The 19,504-nt window shown below is 35.4% G+C and overlaps 1 protein-coding gene across 1 annotated transcript in view; it reads left to right on the top strand.

Moving 5' to 3' along the window:
- The window catches only part of LOC138326186 (focal adhesion kinase 1-like), a 63,844-nt gene that overhangs the window by 20,369 nt on the left and 23,971 nt on the right, over nt 1–19,504 (top strand). Inside the window, 4 exon segments of the mRNA XM_069272314.1 lie at nt 9,111–9,198; nt 16,834–16,913; nt 18,329–18,446; nt 19,025–19,165. Coding sequence (XP_069128415.1) covers nt 9,111–9,198; nt 16,834–16,913; nt 18,329–18,446; nt 19,025–19,165 — 427 coding nt within the window.

Here is a 19,504-nt window from a genome sequence, read left to right as displayed (position 1 = left end):
CTCACATAAAAAATTACTGTGTCATTGTGGAATTTTTCAAATTCGTTTATGATAAGGTCTTGTTTTGAAAGGATTTTAGATTTAAGTTTCAGGACTGGAAGAGCTAGGGACCAACTAGTACTATTAACTGCTGTAAGATGCGTTTTGTTCTTGTGCTCGCAAATTAGAAGTCAGATGATTTAATTGTTCGCTCAAAGTTTTATGTGACTAGTCAAGGTTGTCTGCTAGTTGTCATTGTCAGTATTCCTCGCACAGCCAACTACAAATATGCCACTGCCTCCCAAATCATAGATACAATCACATCACACATGCAGTATACTGAGGGACATGGCAGAATGAGACATTCCTCAGATGATAATCAGCAATGGACAGAAAAACAACATCATATCCCCACATTACATATTATATGGCGGCTGGATCTCCTGGTACATTATACCACGGTTATTATAGTACACATATCACAAATCGTTGTGATGTACATTTTTTAGTGACAAATTCTTGGCATCTTTGATTGAAGTTGGTTTACAAATTGGCGAGTGTACAATAGTTAGGTACAGTGGAAAGGTGGCCCTTTCAGACATGGGCCACTTTCAAACAGCAGTAATCTGGAGTGCTTACTTTGACTTGATAACCTAGACTGTGTTTCACATACACAATGTAATGGGGATTATCAAGGTTTCTGTCTGCTTCTCTGTTTCTGATAGTAATGCTGGGCTCCCACATTACCGTAAATGATAAATTACATGTAATATGGATTGTTCAAATCAAAAGAAATAGTTGTGAAAATATCTCAAATAACTTACTGGCTCTACAAAAAAAATAGAACATGTTATGCATGATCATGATATCAGAAAAATGTAGATGTAAGATTTTATGAGGTTTCGTTAGTAAGATTTTATGATATTTCATCGGTCAGCTTGTATGATATTTCATTGGTCAGATTGTATGATGTTTCATTGGTCAGATTGTATGCTGTTCCATTGGTCAGCTTGCATGATATTTCATTGGTCAGATTGTATGATATTTCATTGGTCAGATTGTATGATATTTCATTGGTCAGATTGTATGATGTTTCATTGGTCAGATTGTATGATGTTTCATTGATATTTCATTGGTCAGATTGTATGATATTTCATTGGTCAGATTGTATGATGTTTCATTGGTCAGATTGTATGATGTTTCATTGATATTTCATTGGTCAGATTGTATGATATTTCATTGGTCAGATTGTATGATGTTTCATCGGTCAGCTTGTATGATATTTCATTGGTCAGATTGTATGATATTTCATTGGTCAGATTGTATGATATTTCATTGGTCAGATTGTATGATATTTCATTGGTCAGATTGTATGATATTTCATTGGTCAGATTGTATGATATTTCATTGGTCAGATTGTATGATATTTCATTGGTCAGATTGTATGATGTTTCATTGGTTAGATTGTATGATGTTTCATTGGTCAGATTGTATGATATTTCATTGGTCAGATTGTATGATGTTTCATTGGTTAGATTGTATGATTGTCATTGATCAGATTGTATGATATTTCATTGGTCAGATTGTATGATATTTCATTGGTCAGATTGTATGATGTTTCATTGGTTAGATTGTATGATATTTCATTGGTTAGATTGTATGATATTTCATTGGTCAGATTGTATGATGTTTCATTGGTCAGATTGTATGATGTTTCATTGGTCAGATTGTATGATATTTCATTGGTCAGATTGTATGATATTTCATTGGTTAGATTGTATGATATTTCATTGGTCAGATTGTATGATGTTTCATTGGTCAGATTGTATGATATTTCATTGGTCAGATTGTATGATGTTTCATTGATATTTCATTGGTCAGATTGTATGATGTTTCATTGGTCAGATTGTATGATGTTTCATTGGTCAGATTGTATGATGTTTCATTGGTCAGATTGTATGATGTTTCATTGGTCAGATTGTATGATATTTCATTGGTCAGATTGTATGATGTTTCATTGGTCAGATTGTATGATATTTCATTGGTCAGATTGTATGATGTTTCATTGGTCAGATTGTATGATATTTCATTGGTCAGATTGTATGATATTTCATTGGTCAGATTGTATGATGTTTCATTGGTCAGATTGTATGATATTTCATTGGTCAGATTGTATGATGTTTCATTGGTCAGATTGTATGATATTTCATTGGTCAGATTGTATGATATTTCATTGGTCAGATTGTATGATATTTCATTGGTCAGATTGTATGATATTTCATTGGTCAGATTGTATGATGTTTCATTGATATTTCATTGGTCAGATTGTATGATATTTCATTGGTCAGATTGTATGATGTTTCATTGGTCAGATTGTATGATATTTCATTGGTCAGATTGTATGATGTTTCATTGGTCAGATTGTATGATATTTCATTGGTCAGATTGTATGATGTTTCATTGGTCAGATTGTATGATATTTCATTGGTCAGATTGTATGATGTTTCATTGGTCAGATTGTATGATATTTCATTGGTCAGATTGTATGATATTTCATTGGTCAGATTGTATGATGTTTCATTGGTCAGATTGTATGATGTTTCATTGGTCAGATTGTATGATATTTCATTGGTCAGATTGTATGATATTTCATTGGTCAGATTGTATGATATTTCATTGGTTAGATTGTATGATATTTCATTGGTCAGATTGTATGATGTTTCATTGGTCAGATTGTATGATATTTCATTGGTCAGATTGTATGATGTTTCATTGGTCATTGTTTCATTTCATTGGTCAGATTGTATGATGTTTCATTGGTCAGATTGTATGATGTTTCATTGGTCAGATTGTATGATGTTTCATTGGTCAGATGTATGATGTTTCATTGGTCAGATTGTATGATATTTCATTGGTCAGATTGTATGATGTTTCATTGGTCAGATTGTATGATATTTCATTGGTCAGATTGTATGATGTTTCATTGGTCAGATTGTATGATATTTCATTGGTCAGATTGTATGATATTTCATTGGTCAGATTGTATGATATTTCATAAATCAGATTGTATGGTATTTCATAAATCAGATTGTATGATATTTCATTGGTCAGCTTGTATGGTATTTCATTGGTCAGATTGTATGATATTTCATTGGTCAGATTGTATGATGTTTCATTGGTCAGATTGTATGGTATTTCATTGGTCAGATTGTATGATGTTTCATTGGTCAGATTGTATGATATTTCATTGGTCAGATTGTATGATATTTCATTGGTCAGATTGTATGATATTTCATTGGTCAGATTGTATGATATTTCATAAGTCAGATCATTTCAAGCAGTACTAGTTTGATCAAGGCTATTACTTGAAACAGATACAGTAAAACCCCTCTAACTCGAACCCGGATTCCTTGAATACCTGCTATTCGTCGAACTTGTCGTACGGTCCCGACCGTCTCCCTATATAATCTATGTAACAGAACCCCGGATAGCTCGAACAGCTATTCGTCGAATACCCCTTATTCCTCGAACAGAATTATGTCCCCGTTTCATCAAATACATAGTATTTACCCATGTATTCGTCGAACAGGTGTTCAGCCCTTGAGATTTTTTTACCTGTGTCACAACTGACTGCACCAACCGACACGGATAATTGCTCACAATCTTGTGTTTATACAGTTGGCGTGTCGAGCCTTTAGGTAATTAAGAGATTAACGGTGTCATTATTACCTACCTACACGATCGCAAGTAGTTGTTTGATGCTAACTTTATTTGAATATTTCAGAAAAGGCATTAAGTTATTGATGTTTCTCTCGTAATAATCTTCGCTGTAAATACGAAAATACGGAAGTTGTTGATCCGTGTTTATAGAAAGTACGCATTGTGAAATGACAAAAGAGGTGGAAGATATTGCTGACGTCCGCCTAATTATAAAAGTTTTTTTTTTAATTTCTTTGTTGGTTTCATTCGACAGGCTAACATAATGTTATTTATCGAAAGATGTAAACGATATCAAACGATATATGCAAAGAATGTTGAAAGATAGGGTAATTAAAATGCCATTGTCGTGCATTGTCTGTCATAGTTTGAGACCGGACATTTTGACTGTTGATCATGACCAACCTCGGATGAGTCGAATACCCCGTATTCCTCAAACTATTGACCTGGTCCCCTGCTGTTCGAGTTATAGGGGTTTTACTGTACATATGTTATTTGGCCTTATTGACAATCTCCTGTCTAGAGCCTCACAACAGTAGCTGGCTCCAATCTCCCCTCTAGACCCTCTGACCATTAGATGGTCGCACCCTCTCCTCTAGAGCCATTAGATGGTCAGACTCTGTCCTCAGGAGCCTCTCAATAGTAGCTCACTATAACTTCCCCTCTAGAGCCTCTGACCATTAGATGGTCACACCCTCTCCTCTAGAGCCATAAGATGGTCAGACCCTGTCCTCAGGAGCCTCTCAATAGTAGCTCACTATAACTTCCCCTCTAGAGCCTCTGTCCATTAGATGGTCACACCCTCTCCTCTAGAGCCATAAGATGGTCAGACCCAGTCCTCAGGAGCCTCTCAATAGTAGCTCACTATAACTTCCCCTCTACAGCCTCTGACCATTAGATGGTCACACCCTCTCCTCTAGAGCCATTACATGTGACCATGGTTGGCTGAACCCATTTGCCTTCCAGAGTCCTCTAACCATTAGCTGGCTAGATCCCTTCTAGAGCCCTCTAACCATTAGCTGGCTTGTTTCCCTTCAGAGCCTCTGACCCATAGCTGGCTGGACCCTTGGGAGTTCTGTCCCTTGTTTGTAATATGGTAAGCTCTGTCTAGCCAAGGAAAGTGTCAATAAACACTGCACAGCCTTGAGAAGTGTCAAATCTGTCTATTCTGATAGATGGTGGGCTGGTATCTGGTTATTATGGCTTAGTGGGAGACATTGTAATTATACTCTGTAATTAGCATTATGGTTAATTACATATTAACTGATCAACCCTGCTGACCACACATCACTGTGGCACATTATTGTTTCACAGTCCAGTGGAGTGTTACATTACCCACGGGAGGGGTGGAAGGATAGAAATATTCTATAATGGTGGATTTTCAGGCTCATAAATTAGAAAAATAAACATGTGTATGCCCTTCATTTAGAATTTAAGATTCCATTTACCAAGTTGTTTTCACAAGCACTCTACATTAACTGTACCAGTTAAGTAGTGTGTTTCTGTAGCTGAAATGCACTACAGCTATAGAGATAAGGTCCTCTGTATATACCCCTGTATTTATTGGATGGTAATGGACAGGTTCAGAAGGAAAACTTGACATTGTTGAATCTGGAAGCCATTAGTGGCATGGAAACTGGATATGAGCTAGTTTTTATAAATAATCGAAAACAGAAACCCGTGGAAGAATTTACCCCTGAAATTTTACTTCAATTGCATTTTAATTCTTCTTTCACATGAGTTGAATTTACACATATAAAAAGGAAACTTTTTCTTTAAGGATAGTTTGAAAACAAAATGTAAATAACAAGATAGTGTGAGAGTTGGTTGTTTGAAGGATCAGGAACAGATGGTAACCTTTGACCCCAGTAGCTTTGTCGAGATCTGCTGAAGCTATCAGTCAGACTGTCGGATAGGAAAGTGAAATATGCTGAATACAGATCCCATTTCCTCCATGATTATATTCAAATTAAATAATTTCTGTGAATGCTTTAATGTTGTATATCACGCGAGGCTTGAGAGTGACAATATGTGTCAGCTGCTATACAATACTACTGGATTAGGTTTCCCTTGGTGTATATAGGTGGGTGTTTTCTCTGAGGTTCAATATGACCGTCTCAATAAAATATTCAAACATCAACACAACTGGTCAATATAAATGATCCATGCATCACTGCCAATTTTGATTATTTGAAAGTATTCTCTTTACACAAAACAAAAAATATGATAAAATGGAGAATCTATGTGATATATAGCACCGTTTGATATATGAGATTACCTAATTCTATACAGAAACTCATGTTAGGCCTCGATGGCCAAAGACTGATTAAAATTTCTTGACATACTACCACAACCTCTCCACATCTGGGTCATGAAATTGAATCTCATGTGGAGCAGTTGTCAGGTACTGATGTTTTTTCTCTGGGTACTCCAGCTTTCCTCTGTATCCTAAACCTGGCACATCATTCATATGCAGGGTCATTTGCCAACAACAGTTGAAAATCCTAGCTATTGGTCTGCAATAAAAATGAAGTATGATGCCTATGAATTCGGGAATTTAAATATTAATAATTAGATTTCTACTGTCTTGTGTATTGAATTATGGTTAAGGGAATTAAAGGAGGTCACAGTTATGATAGATAATGATGATAAACGATAAGACCGCCTTAACCTAAGCAAGACAGGTGTGACAGGTTAACGAGAGTTTGTGGTGAGCATCACTACTACAGAGAACACCTGTATGGTTGTATTAACAGGGAACTATAGAGGATGGTGTCTGTGATCTATAAGTACATCTCGTTCAGGCCAAACATACAGGTGTACTGATGGTCTAGCTTTGTAGGGTTCTAGCTGAGGACAGCTAGGCAAAGACCTTAAAGTATGTTGGTGTCTTAGTACAGCATCATCACCAGCAAGTCATTATGATGACGTAGCTGGTGGCTAACTCATTTTCCAATCTATAGATATTGTATCCTTTGCAGTAGGGCTGGATCAATATATCGATATACCAATACGTATCGGTTTTCAGCAGTGTATCAAATATCGATACACTAACATCCTGTATATCGCTGTATCGTTTTAACAACTCAACCTACTGTTTTCGTTATAGAAATAGGAAATTTCAAACAAAATTTATTCTAAAACATCATTCAAGTTAGAGCATTTCAATCAAAAGCAAGTGTTTAAGGCATCTGTGTCACCTAGTAGAGGGATTAGAAATGTCTTTTGATAACTAAGAATACGAATTGACAGAAATTAATTAACACAGATGATAAACCAATCAAATGTTTGGTAGATTTTCCCCATGTTATAGAATGTTTTAACATCAAAATTATCTTTTATTGTCACAATATTCAAAACACAACGGTGAACTGTATTTGAAAAAAGGTCGACTGTATCGTCAATATGTATCGTATCGTTTTAGACCTTCCAATACCCAGCCCTACTTTGCAGTGCTCTAGATGTGGATAGGCCCTAAATAGAATTATCTGGCATCAGTGGTGTCTTCAGACATCATCAACAACAAGCCATTATGAGGATGAAGATGATGGCAACCTCACTATTCCAGTGAAGGTCCTCTTTTAGTAGTTGATGCGTGCAACCTTGCCTTTGCTATACATTATATACTAAGTCTGTCACAACAACATTAATACATTCCACTTCATGAGAATCAATCCTGGTTTTGGTCACATCTGACCGACTTTGGAACATCTGTTACTGATTAATTTAATCCTTTCCGTATCTATAACATACTTAAATCCCTCACTGGATCATTGGCCTTGTGTTGTGATCTAGGACTGATGGAAACAGTTTATAGGGAGAACTTCCAGCTTTTCTGTATTGTTTTGGGTTACCTATCATTAATGTTGTGTGATAAAGATCAAAGGAAAAAGATGGAGAGGGGAGATTTTTGAAGGGTAGAGGTAGTAGAAAAATGGTGGTGGAATGACTTAAGGGATAGTTGGGGTGATGGTGGGGGACATTTATCTTAAAGGAGGGGGTTATTGATTGTGAGAGGTGGTATTTGGGAGGAGTAGAAAGTAAAGAATGGTGAGGTTACAGGGGAGAGAACACATGCTACACACATGTGTTGTGGGTTAGTGTTGACACCTGTTCTATGGAGAGCATCCACAATATATACCTATATATACTGGACACAATACACTGGCCAATACCAAGGCTACAGCTATTATCTTGTATATATCTTAATTCTCTCAATACCAGAGTATTCCTCTAGTGAATTCACACAAAGCCTTAAGCCCCTCTGTCTCTGGAGGTCAAATTTCATCCAACTTGGTTTATAATGTATGAAGTTATGATATCAGATTTGTATTAGCATAGCTTCACCAGAGCAGCGTACTAGATTTGGCTTGCTTCCATAATACTCTATATCATGCAATATATCTTAACGTTCAATCTAGGATGGAATATTTTATATAATAAACCACAGAGAGAAAAAATAGAAATATTTCACTGAGGGCATTATAAGGTCAAAGTTTATCTCAAACATGACCTATATATAATTAGATATACATATTCTGAATTTCTAGTAGGAGGAAACAGGGTACTATGTAATTTATATACAGTGACTGACATTCTACCAGATATCATAGTTATAGTGACCTACATTCTTACTGATATCTAGGTTACAATAACATATAATCTGTCTGATATTTAGGTCACTGTGACATATATTCGACATGATATCTAGGTTACGAAAATGACATATAACCTATCTGATATTAAGGTCACTGTGACCTACATTCTACCTTATATCTTGGTCATAGTGTATTATATCTGATATCAAGGTCACTGTGACCTAATTGTGAACTTCATTCTCCCTGATATTAAGATTAAAGTCCCTGATATATCTATGTCATAATGACATTAAATCCCTCTGCGTTTATATTCTGAAGATGTAAATGCATGCATACAAAAGACAGCACATCAGCTTATTTAAGAAACACCATGACTATGTATAGTGTATACAGATGTATTATAGAGGTTTTGTCAGTCGAGGTCTGGAATTACCATTGATCATGTCTAAATTGTTGATGATCGGCAATTAGACCTGTCGTCTTTATTTAACTAATAAACACAAAGAGATCTATGGCTGTAAGGGGGAGAGTATTTATAGAGAACATCAAGATAATTAGACCTTATTACACGAGCGAACTAAATCATTAGATATATAAAGGCTTACAGGTGGAGGGCTCTACACGGGAAACATGTGGTAGACATTGAAGACCTGATAATGTAAATAAATACTAATTGACTTTGTAATAGTTAACAGACGACCACCTTGATCGCCTTTTCTATCCAAACTCTCTATCTATACACATAAAATCCTATTGATATTATATATGTCTGTGATATTTTTTTATGTAACTGAATTGGTTCTTTTTGTGTTCCAGATACGAGCTAAGAGTACGGTACCTTCCAAAGAGCTTCCAAGAACTGTACACCAAGGACAAAGTGACCTTCTACTATCTATATGATCAGGTATGGTATTGTAAGGATAATTCATATAGGGCCAAACCTGGTAGTGAAACTTGGGACATAATTTTGATAATAGTAAAAGTCAGTAAAATGTGGCATCTTTTTGTAGTAGCTGGTAGCTACATGATGGAAAGATATCTGGAATGATTGAGGTGTGATATCCAAATAAATCAGCGTATAGTGATTAACTCCGAGAGATTGAAAAGAGACATGTCAATCAGGATGATCAGAGAGCTTCTTCTTACTTCATCGCTCTGTGTCATTCTTTTCGGTGGTGAGCTAGGCTAGAGTGGGTTTTGAATTTACTCCGAGGCTGTCAAGACTCAGGATACCTTAAACTCTTGGCCACATGACCACTGTGGGTGGATCATTAAGATTTCAGAGTATTCCAGTGAAAAAAATAACACAGAAAATTATTCATCAACTCTACTCTTGTGATGTTTTAAGTGACGGTACTCAAATAATAATTTTGTAAATGATACCACAGTCTCCCAAAACACATACCCGCATTTCATACATGCAACACACCGCATACATGGACGGCCGTCCTTACATAACCCCGGTTGTTAATAGGTCGTTAATTTAATCCAACAAACAAACAAAGTGTAAATAGTGTTATAGTATGAAATTTATCTTTTGTTTTCGAGTACATCAGTTTCATTGATACACTGTGATAATCCAGTGAAATGGCTCATTTAAATTCCTCCCATTGGACAGTATATATCTGGGTTGATTGATGTTGGGAGAGTACGACTGATAATGAAAGTCACGCCAAATTTCACACAACATTTCCTGTGGTTTGTAGTTGGCTTGTGCTATTGGCTTCCTGGATGTGACGAAGCTAAGTTTTTTTAATTTGTGGCTAACCACAAGAATGGGCAGTGCAAATCCAGAATGGTTTTGATACAATATTAGTATTGATCTATAATAAGTTTTTATCCCATTTGTCCATAGATTTAGTAGTCCTTTGTCTATTTATACTGAATATGGCTACCTGTACATATTTCAAACATGTTTTGTGAGTTTTGTTAGTTTATACCCTTAATGCTTTGCTGCTTGTTTATCTGATTTTTGGACATGAATGACGAAAATAAAGTAGACAAACACTTGAAACATGTATAATGTCTCTGGCCATTGAGAGGAAGTGTTGAGCTATCCTATGATTACGTTTCTCGCCTTTGAGAGGAAGTGCTGAGCTCACCAGTAATTACCTGGTCCCTGCTGATGTTGATGTATGGTCGTACTTATCACCTGTGCTCACCTGTACGTGTCACTTTGACCTCGGAACACTCCCACGCACCTGTGATGTATATCTTCCTGTCTCAATTCAACAGTCATGTGTTGTATAGGTGATAGATATATTGTCATATAGCATCTATTCAAATAATCAATGAACTCAGTCAGGTTGGCTTTGTTGTTATTACAGACGTAATTTTATATGTAGTATTGTGTAATGATTTTTATGCTGAACAATGCTAGATATACAGTTGGCCTTAATAAAAGACATGGTCGTATAGATAAAGACAATTCAAATTCAATGGATAAATAATGGTATTAGATTCAAGGTCTAATATCACTCTATCAAGACATTTCCATTTCCCTGAATATTTGGTTTAATTATTAAACATGGCCTGAGCTGGAAGATTTTTTCCTGATTTGAAGCTGGATGTTATTGTTCTGTAGAGAGTAGCAGACGGTCATTATTGATGTCAATGCATTATTTTGTCTTTCACTTTGACCGGTCTGTCTGGCCACTGGTTACAGGGGATCTGCATAATTTACCTTAAATATTGGTGTGACTCACCTGGAGTATTGATTCAAATGTTGTTTCCTGTCCTGTAAAAAAGCTTCTGTTTAACATTGATTATTTTGATGTGCCATGTGAAGCGTCTCATTTGTATGATTCCATTAGAAATTTGATACCAGCACAGGTGTAGGGTACATTAGAGTGAAACTTCAAATCAATAAAACTTCATGAATTATGGTTAATAGGTATGGAATTAGCCTTTCAAAAGTTTACAATAAATCCAACAACATCAGTTTTGGATAAGTACAACAAGGGCATTATGATATACAATGAATTAATTTGATTGTTGTAAGTATAAAGCTTCAGGACAATGAATAAACAGATAAAGGATAATAATCTTTTATATTCAAGTCCAGTATTAGTGTGTTTAATGGATAATTATGACCCCACTGTATCAGATGTAGGAGTCCTATAGTATAAGACTTCTTGTGCTATGCTGGCAGAATGATTAAATTAAGATGTCCAGATATATTTTCCGCCTCTGGGTCGTGAGTTTGAATCCCATCTGAGTTTGAATCTCATCTGAGTTTGAATCCCATCTGGGACAGTTGAAAGGTACAGCCTGTATGGTGGTCATTTTTTCTCTGGGTACTCCGGCTTTCTCAACTTCCTAAACCTAGTGACCTGTCCTTAAATGACCTTGACTGTTAATGGAATGCTAAACCTATCAAGCAAATAACAAATTGTATATTTCTAAGTGTTAGGTGCTTTTGCAGGTTGGCATTAATTGTGATATGTCATGTTTTTCTGGGTGTTACATACATTTTTTCAAAGAAAACGACGTAACAATCAATTCCTTCCCATCAAGAGCAGGTAACTCTGTTTTACACAAAATTGTGGTATTTTAACGAACATTACTTTTATTCACCGACTGATAATGCTCACCAGAATATTGCAATAATGTGAGAACATTACTCCTGCCATGATGTTGTGTTTGTGTGTGATTGAGCTCCTCAAGACGACTACTGCTGTCTGATAGAGGTATAAGATAAGGGACGGCTGGAGTGAGGGTTTCACTACCTCACAGCTCACTGTGAGTAGAATCCGGGGTAGATTACTGCAATACTGCACCCCTTGTTAAAGCATCGTGATTATCAGGGATTGGGTGTGTCATATTGATATTATCTTCTGGAGCAATGAGCTGGAATATCTCAACAAAACACTAAAAATTGGACGATAATTGTCGTAAATTTAGGCACTTTGTTCGTGTGTAGATCACCGAGTCTTACGTAACCTGTCTATTACGATGGCAGTTTATCATTCATTGACTCCGTTATTACATGTTACAATTAAATCGGTCTTGCGTAATAAAGTTGGCGTTTAAAATTGCACTAAGGTTTGAAAACAAAGAGAATGAGATCTCTGCTCTTTGTTACAGGTATTGAAGCATTTCAGTTCAAAATAGAAGAGATTGTTGTTTATTTATGCGTCATTTAGTGGGTAGCGGTTTTCTTTTATGCGATTGAAGTTGATCTTTACCAACAGCTTTATCGTCTTATCTGTTATTAAGGAAGAAAAAAAAACTGGCTGTGTATTCAAGATGTCAGAAATCCAGTAAATTGAAATTCAAAATATTTCTGGAATTTAAATGAGATAATAATTCATAGATTGAGTTATAGACATCAAAACAGATTACATCAGGTTCCCTAAGTGGGAGAGTGAATTTAAACCTATTTGAAGTTAGATTTCTTTTCCTTTAAATCTATTAAGATTGAGACAGTGTGTGCATATAAATTAAGTCGGTGTGAGAATGGTGGTATTGTTTTGTTAGCCGTTACAAATTTACTACACAGACATGAAGATCTCACCAGTATAGAAGTGATATTGTGATGAAGGGAGCTTAAAGCCAACACCCGCTAGATTCCAAGATTTACTGATAAAACTACTGTTGAAAGGTGCCATACCAGTCCTACCTACACACGGTACACCTCCTTTGTGGTCTGAAGAAAAGAGAAACATTTAAACAAATATAAGAAAACTTTGCACAGCTATAGAAACATTATATTGGTAGTCTAGATTTAGGATGTGATATGTCCAGGTGGTCTGTGTTGATGGTAAGTTGGCTCCCCCTTACTCCTAGAGGTTTGATGAGGATGTACATTAGACATGTGATGATGTAAAATCTATATCCTCCATGTCTGTCATCAGTCAATAACATGCCATTTTTATATTACTGAGTATGAGAGGCTATATGGTGTAGGTGTTGATGTAACGGAAAAATACCTAGAGAAAAGTTAGGCATCTCATCATGTCAGTACAAAGATATCTGTAATTAGCTTCGGTGGTATGATTATTTAATAATTCTTCATCCATCGATGATTTATATACCATAATAGCAGCAACAGGTCTGTTAGCTTCTGTGGCGTGATTATAATCAGTCTTTGTTGTCTAATGTAGTTACTTAAAACGCCAACAAAATGTGATGACTCTCTCAAATGAGCTTTCCGCGTTTTATAAATCAAAGTTTGATCTGTTATAAGGTGATTAACAATTTAACAAACCCATTAGCTTATTATTACCTTCCTTGAAAGAACAAAGTTATAATGTCCTTTCTTGGAGAATTTCTGAGTGAAAGTGATTGTTAGCAAGAATATTTGTATAAGTTGGCTAGAGGGCATCTCAAATTTATTGGAAAATAAAAACAATACAGGTAAAGATTAATGTTAATGATGATTCCTACGAGATGGCGACGGAGACGATGACAATGATATCGATGATGTTCCTATATAAGAACAATTGGATTTTCTGTTGTGTGTCATTTAGATGTGGCTGAAATAAATATTTTGAAAATGAAATATTACACTTTGAAGAAAGCATGACGCACACTTACAAAAATAAACTAGAGAAAATTGATATTTCCTTATTTATGAGACAGACAGAAACGTTCTGATGAGCCTCGTTTAGGATTCATAGTGTAGGGTAAGATTTCTGTCGTAGTATTCTCTATATATGTCTCGTGTGTTGCTGTGGCAAGCATTTCTGTAAATAATTGATTTCTCTCTAGTTCTATATGGCATGGATTAAAAAACTCCATATTTCTGAGAGGTTTCGGTAAAAAGCATTGACAGTGATTCACCTCGTGTTTATTTCATTAGCTCTTTCTCGTTTTAATTGTTTTCTGATTTTTGAAACTGACACCTGGACAATGTACAACATTAGTTGTTGAAATTTAAGGTGAAATTGAGCATCCTATGAGCATGACTTTGTTTCCAACAATAAGAAGTGTTGTATCATATTTTGTTATGGTTTCATAATGACTTCGTTGCCTCCAGCCTCTGTAATATAAATCTACCTGTGTGGTACTATTGAGGAGATTTAATCAATGACCACTGAAATTTGGTCACGCTTTTACAAATCGTTCAGGATGAATCTTCTGATCATTTGGATGTGTATAGTTATAGTGTATTGGGATTCTATTTTGGAACTTACAGGATTAGAATTCATTGAAATAAGATGATATCTAGACTACTTTATAGAAACTGACAATTATTTAGAGCTAGGATCTCGACTGATATAGAGATACACTTATAATCTCAAACCAACGACCTGATTTCTGTAAATTTACTGCAATTTCAGAACTTTTAGAATTTTAGAAAAATCAGCGAAATATTAATTTCAACATTTATAACACAATTACCATACCCAAGACGCATAAGAAATTTTCACACAAAAATTCTAGTGCAATAATAACCAATGGCATAAAGGTCATTTTATAGATACAGCAACAAACATGTGATGAATTCAAACTACAAAATTATGATAGTGAATAGCTGGGGGGACAGTTTTCACAGAGGGATGAACCAGTGTCAGTGTAGATAATTGAGAGATGGATAGGTATGATAGAGCTATCGATGAGAAGATGATGTGAGTGTAGATGATATTAGGGATGGACGTTGGTATGATACAGCTATCGATTAGAAGATGATGTGAGTGTAGATGATATTAGGGATGGACGTTGGTATGATACAGCTATCGATTAGAAGATGATGGATGGAGTTGGTATGATAGCTATCATTAGAGATGATGTGAGTGTAGATGGACGTTTGGGATATGATGATAGCTATCGATTAGAAGATGATGTGAGTGTAGATGATATTAGGGATGGATAGGTATGTATGATAGAGCTATATTAGAAGATGATGTGAGTGTAGATGATATTAGGGATGGACTATCGCTATCATTAGAAGATGATGTGAGTGTAGATGATATTAGGGATGGACGTTGGTATGATACAGCTATCGATTAGAAGATGATGTGAGTGTAGATGATATTAGGGATGGATAGGTATGATAGAGCTATCGATTAGAAGATGATGTGAGTGTAGATGATATTAGGGATGGACGTTGGTATGATAGAACTATCGATTAGAAGATGATGTGAGTGTAGATGATATTAGGGATGGACGTTGGTATGATACAGCTATCGATTAGAAGATGATGTGAGTATAGATGATATTAGGGATGGACGTTGGTATGATACAGCTATCGATTAGAAGATGATGTGAGCGTAGATGATATTAGGGATGGACATTGGTATGATAGAACTATCGATTAGAAGATGATGTGAGTGTAGATGATATTAGGGATGGACGTTGGTATGATACAGCTATCGATTAGAAGATGATGTGAGTGTAGATGATATTAGGGATGGACGTTGGTATGATACAGCTATCGATTAGAAGATGATGTGAGTGTAGATGATATTAGGGATGGACGTTGGTATGATACAGCTATCGATTAGAAGATGATGTGAGTGTAGATGATATTAGGGATGGACGTTGGTATGATACAGCTATCGATTAGAAGAGATGATGTGAGTGTAGATGATATTAGGGATGGACGTTGGTATGATACAGCTATCGATTAGAAGATGATGTGAGTGTAGATGATATTAGGGATTGACGTTGGTATGATACAGCTATCGATCAGAGGATGATTCAAAAGGTGAATCGGTATACACTGCACTATTTTCTATAGCTGCAATAAAATACTTCACACATGGATAGTTTGTTGATGTGGTACGCTATAAACGTTTATCGTTTACTTGACGTTTGTTGACGTAGTTTCATTCATAGATGTTCAGGTGTTAAATGTTGATATTGATTTGCATTGTTCCTGCTGGGGAACACCTGTTGTATATATGATTATGTCTGATAAACAGATCTAATGTTCCCTCTGTGGGCTTATACCACCATCAAATACATTGTTATTGTGTAGTCATCCATTCTGTGTGATACGTATAAACAATTACTGAAATTACGTTCCAGTTTATTGACTTAACATATATCATTTCATTTGACGTAATGTGCACGTACAGTGCATGAAAGCTTTCATGCAGTTCTTTGTTTGAGATATAGCATGTGGAAAAATTTAGCATAATTTGATTTGATTTTGACAAAATGGTTAATTATAGAACCACGAAGCTACAACACATTTTCTTTTTCCTAATCGGAGTTCATTGTTTAATTCTGGAATATTATAGAGAAATTGGAAGCAGTTTTGTTAGGTTTCTGAGTCAGGACCAAATTCTATTGCAACTCTCGTCAGAGGAAAAATTCATAACATCAACAAAATAAATCAGACCGTTATGATAAAGGTATTCTTCACACATACCCACAGTAATATACCTTCATAGGTAGAATAAACAAGAAAACAACCTTGCATTTAAGGCACAATAAGTAAAAAGCTTACTATCACCTTGGAGTCCCGCTGGGTCAGTTTCCAGACAAGTGTGAGAAATGTGGGACCATTTGGCTATTCCCTGGTAGATTTTACGTTTGGATCTTGGATCGCTGTTTAAATTATGAAGAATTTTGTTTTCTGATTTTATAGGTGCGAAATGATTACATGAGAGACATAGCGGAACACATAGATGCTGACATTGCTATCCGGCTAGGCTGTATTGAAATGAGGTGAGATATTCTTATGTAATCAAAATTATATAAAAGCTTGTCTTTACTCTTATAGATCTTCCCCCCAATCCTTATTTATAGCTTTAAGTTTTGATAAAATCAATATTTGGAAGAGAAAAAAAAATCATTGGACAACAAACAGAAGAATTTTGTTTGTGACACTTCATCCCGTCGTTAGGAGTCTGGACGACAGGACTCCGCCCTCAAAATGATTGAGCTCGATTGAGCTTGGATGTCTGCACTGCAATACGTCTTAACAAATCTACGGGCAGCACCATCATAGCGATCTATTATCTTTTGTTTACCAGACCACAGACATCAGCGAGAAATCAATAAAAGGATTGTTATCTCTTGTGTATTGTAGATGATATCATAGGGAGAACACTAATATGATGTAATAACTACAATAAAATGATATCTGTGTTATTGAGTACGGAAGTGTAGGCTGTCGACATGACGTCATGTATGGCCCTGGTATAGTGTACCACAGTTAATGGTGCCAGGTCCTGATATAGCGTACCACAGTTAATGGTGCAAAGGCCCTGATATAGCATACCACAGTTAATGGTGTCTGTGATAATGTGAGAGGGATGCTGTGTCATACTCTCATTCTTATTTATAGACACATCACCAATATCAAGAATAATGAAATTATTGCTAAAATTTTTATACTTTTGTAGTTGCAATATGTGTGATTCTATAGTTTTAAACCAGGGAGAGATAATTTAGTGTAGCAGTGTCGATCTTCGATGATCAAATAGCTCAATCGATAAACCATCTGGCTAATGTTAGGAGGTCTCAGGTTCAAACACCGAGCTACATTTAATCTCCTCTTAAATAGTAAACCAGTATAAGAATTCTGCTGAGAAAATTTTAAAAACAGCTTAGGGTCTGGTGCCAGGGTCTGTTGGCCAGTCTACCTTACTTACAGTTGTTCCCCAAAACATCTTTATTGCACCATCAGAATATTATAATATACTATTAGATACTAGCAATAACTCCACATATGACAAGGGAGACAACTCATATCTCCAAACTCCTTGGTCATTAAGAGCCTGTTTTAGGCCTAACTTGTGAGAGGCCTGTAGATGCTGTCAACATATATATATATATAGGCCTTGCAAATCCTGCCACCAAGTGGCATTTAAAAGTAATTAGAAATCACTTATTAGTCTGTTGTTATTTTATAGTGTATTGAACATCAGTTTATATTATGGTAAGAAAAAAAGTCAAAGCCAGAAATCTGAATTTGAAAATATTTATAACAATTTTGTAAAATTTGTTCATCCTTAATTTATTTGATGATTATCTGTTGAAACAATGATCTAGCATTTGTTTTAATCATTTACTTATGTGATGATTACATGTATCTGCTGCAACAATGATCTAACGTTTCTGTTCCTCTGTAATTCCAGGAGATTTTTCAAGGATATGCCACAAGCAGCTCTTGATAAGAAGTCTAACTTCGAGTGTTTAGAAAAGGAAGTGGGCTTCAAAAGATTCCTTCCTAAGTCTGTCACTGAAACTATGAAGGTATGTATCACTATCTTATGTTGTAAACATGTTTAATGGTACATCTGATGGCTGAGATAAAAAAAAATTCAAAAAGAATGTTGATTTTTTGGAAATTAAAAAATAAACAAAGAAAAACCGACCATGATATCCTGTATCAATTTCACGAGAAAAAGCAGTATTTCGTGTCTATCACTGGTTTTTGATTATGATTAGTTATGCAGAAATTGTTTATGTTTACATAGTGAGTCATATGTTGCTTTACTGATCAAATTGGTGAGAATGTTTTATCAATTGATCGTTATGAATTCCTATGATTCATGTTTATAGTACTTTTTCAATAAAGAAAAAAAAATTTCCTTTCCATTTGTCATAGTTAAGACGATTCTTAGTTATGATAAAAAGCCCGAGTGAATTTCAGACAGAACGACTAACTGATAAAAACAGCTTGTACCGTATGTTTATTTTCTCTCCCTCTCAATCTCTTTGTTAATCTCATGAATAACAAACTTAAAAAAAAAAAAAAAAAACAGACCAAAAATTCCTCACATTTTCTCTTGTGTTTCAATTCCTGAGATTATGTCATTTTGTTTTTACAGTCGAAGACTCTCCGAAAACTGATCCAGTTCCATTTCAAACAGTATGCACAACTTACAGAGAATGAATGTGTTTATAAATTTTTTGAAACTTTGAAGACGGTGTATAAGTTTGAGCAGGAACGGTTTAACTGTGCATTAGGGGTGAGTTGTAGTGTGTGTCTACAGCACTGTGTGGGGGCTCTAATAAAACACAACGTTTGTGGCTAACAAATGAATAAAATGATTTAAAACTGGAGAAGTTTTCAAGTTTAAATAAATCATGAAAAGCATCTGTTTTTTCTACAGCTTTTCCAGTTAGTTAAACCTCTATAAAAAAAAACCCATGTGATATGCGCTTGTGATATCTGAAGAATTTGAGATAAAGCTTTTTCTTACACAAAGTTTAACTTGAGGGAGTGAATGTTATCTTCCATTTAGGATGGATTATATGTTTCTGTGGATTTGATAAATGTGTTAAACCATGGTATGGATTTTGATTAA

This window comes from Argopecten irradians, chromosome 6, assembly GCF_041381155.1.
Source record: "Argopecten irradians isolate NY chromosome 6, Ai_NY, whole genome shotgun sequence".
NCBI classification, from domain to species: Eukaryota; Metazoa; Mollusca; class Bivalvia; order Pectinida; family Pectinidae; genus Argopecten; species Argopecten irradians.
This window is presented reverse-complemented; position numbering and strand designations above follow the sequence as displayed.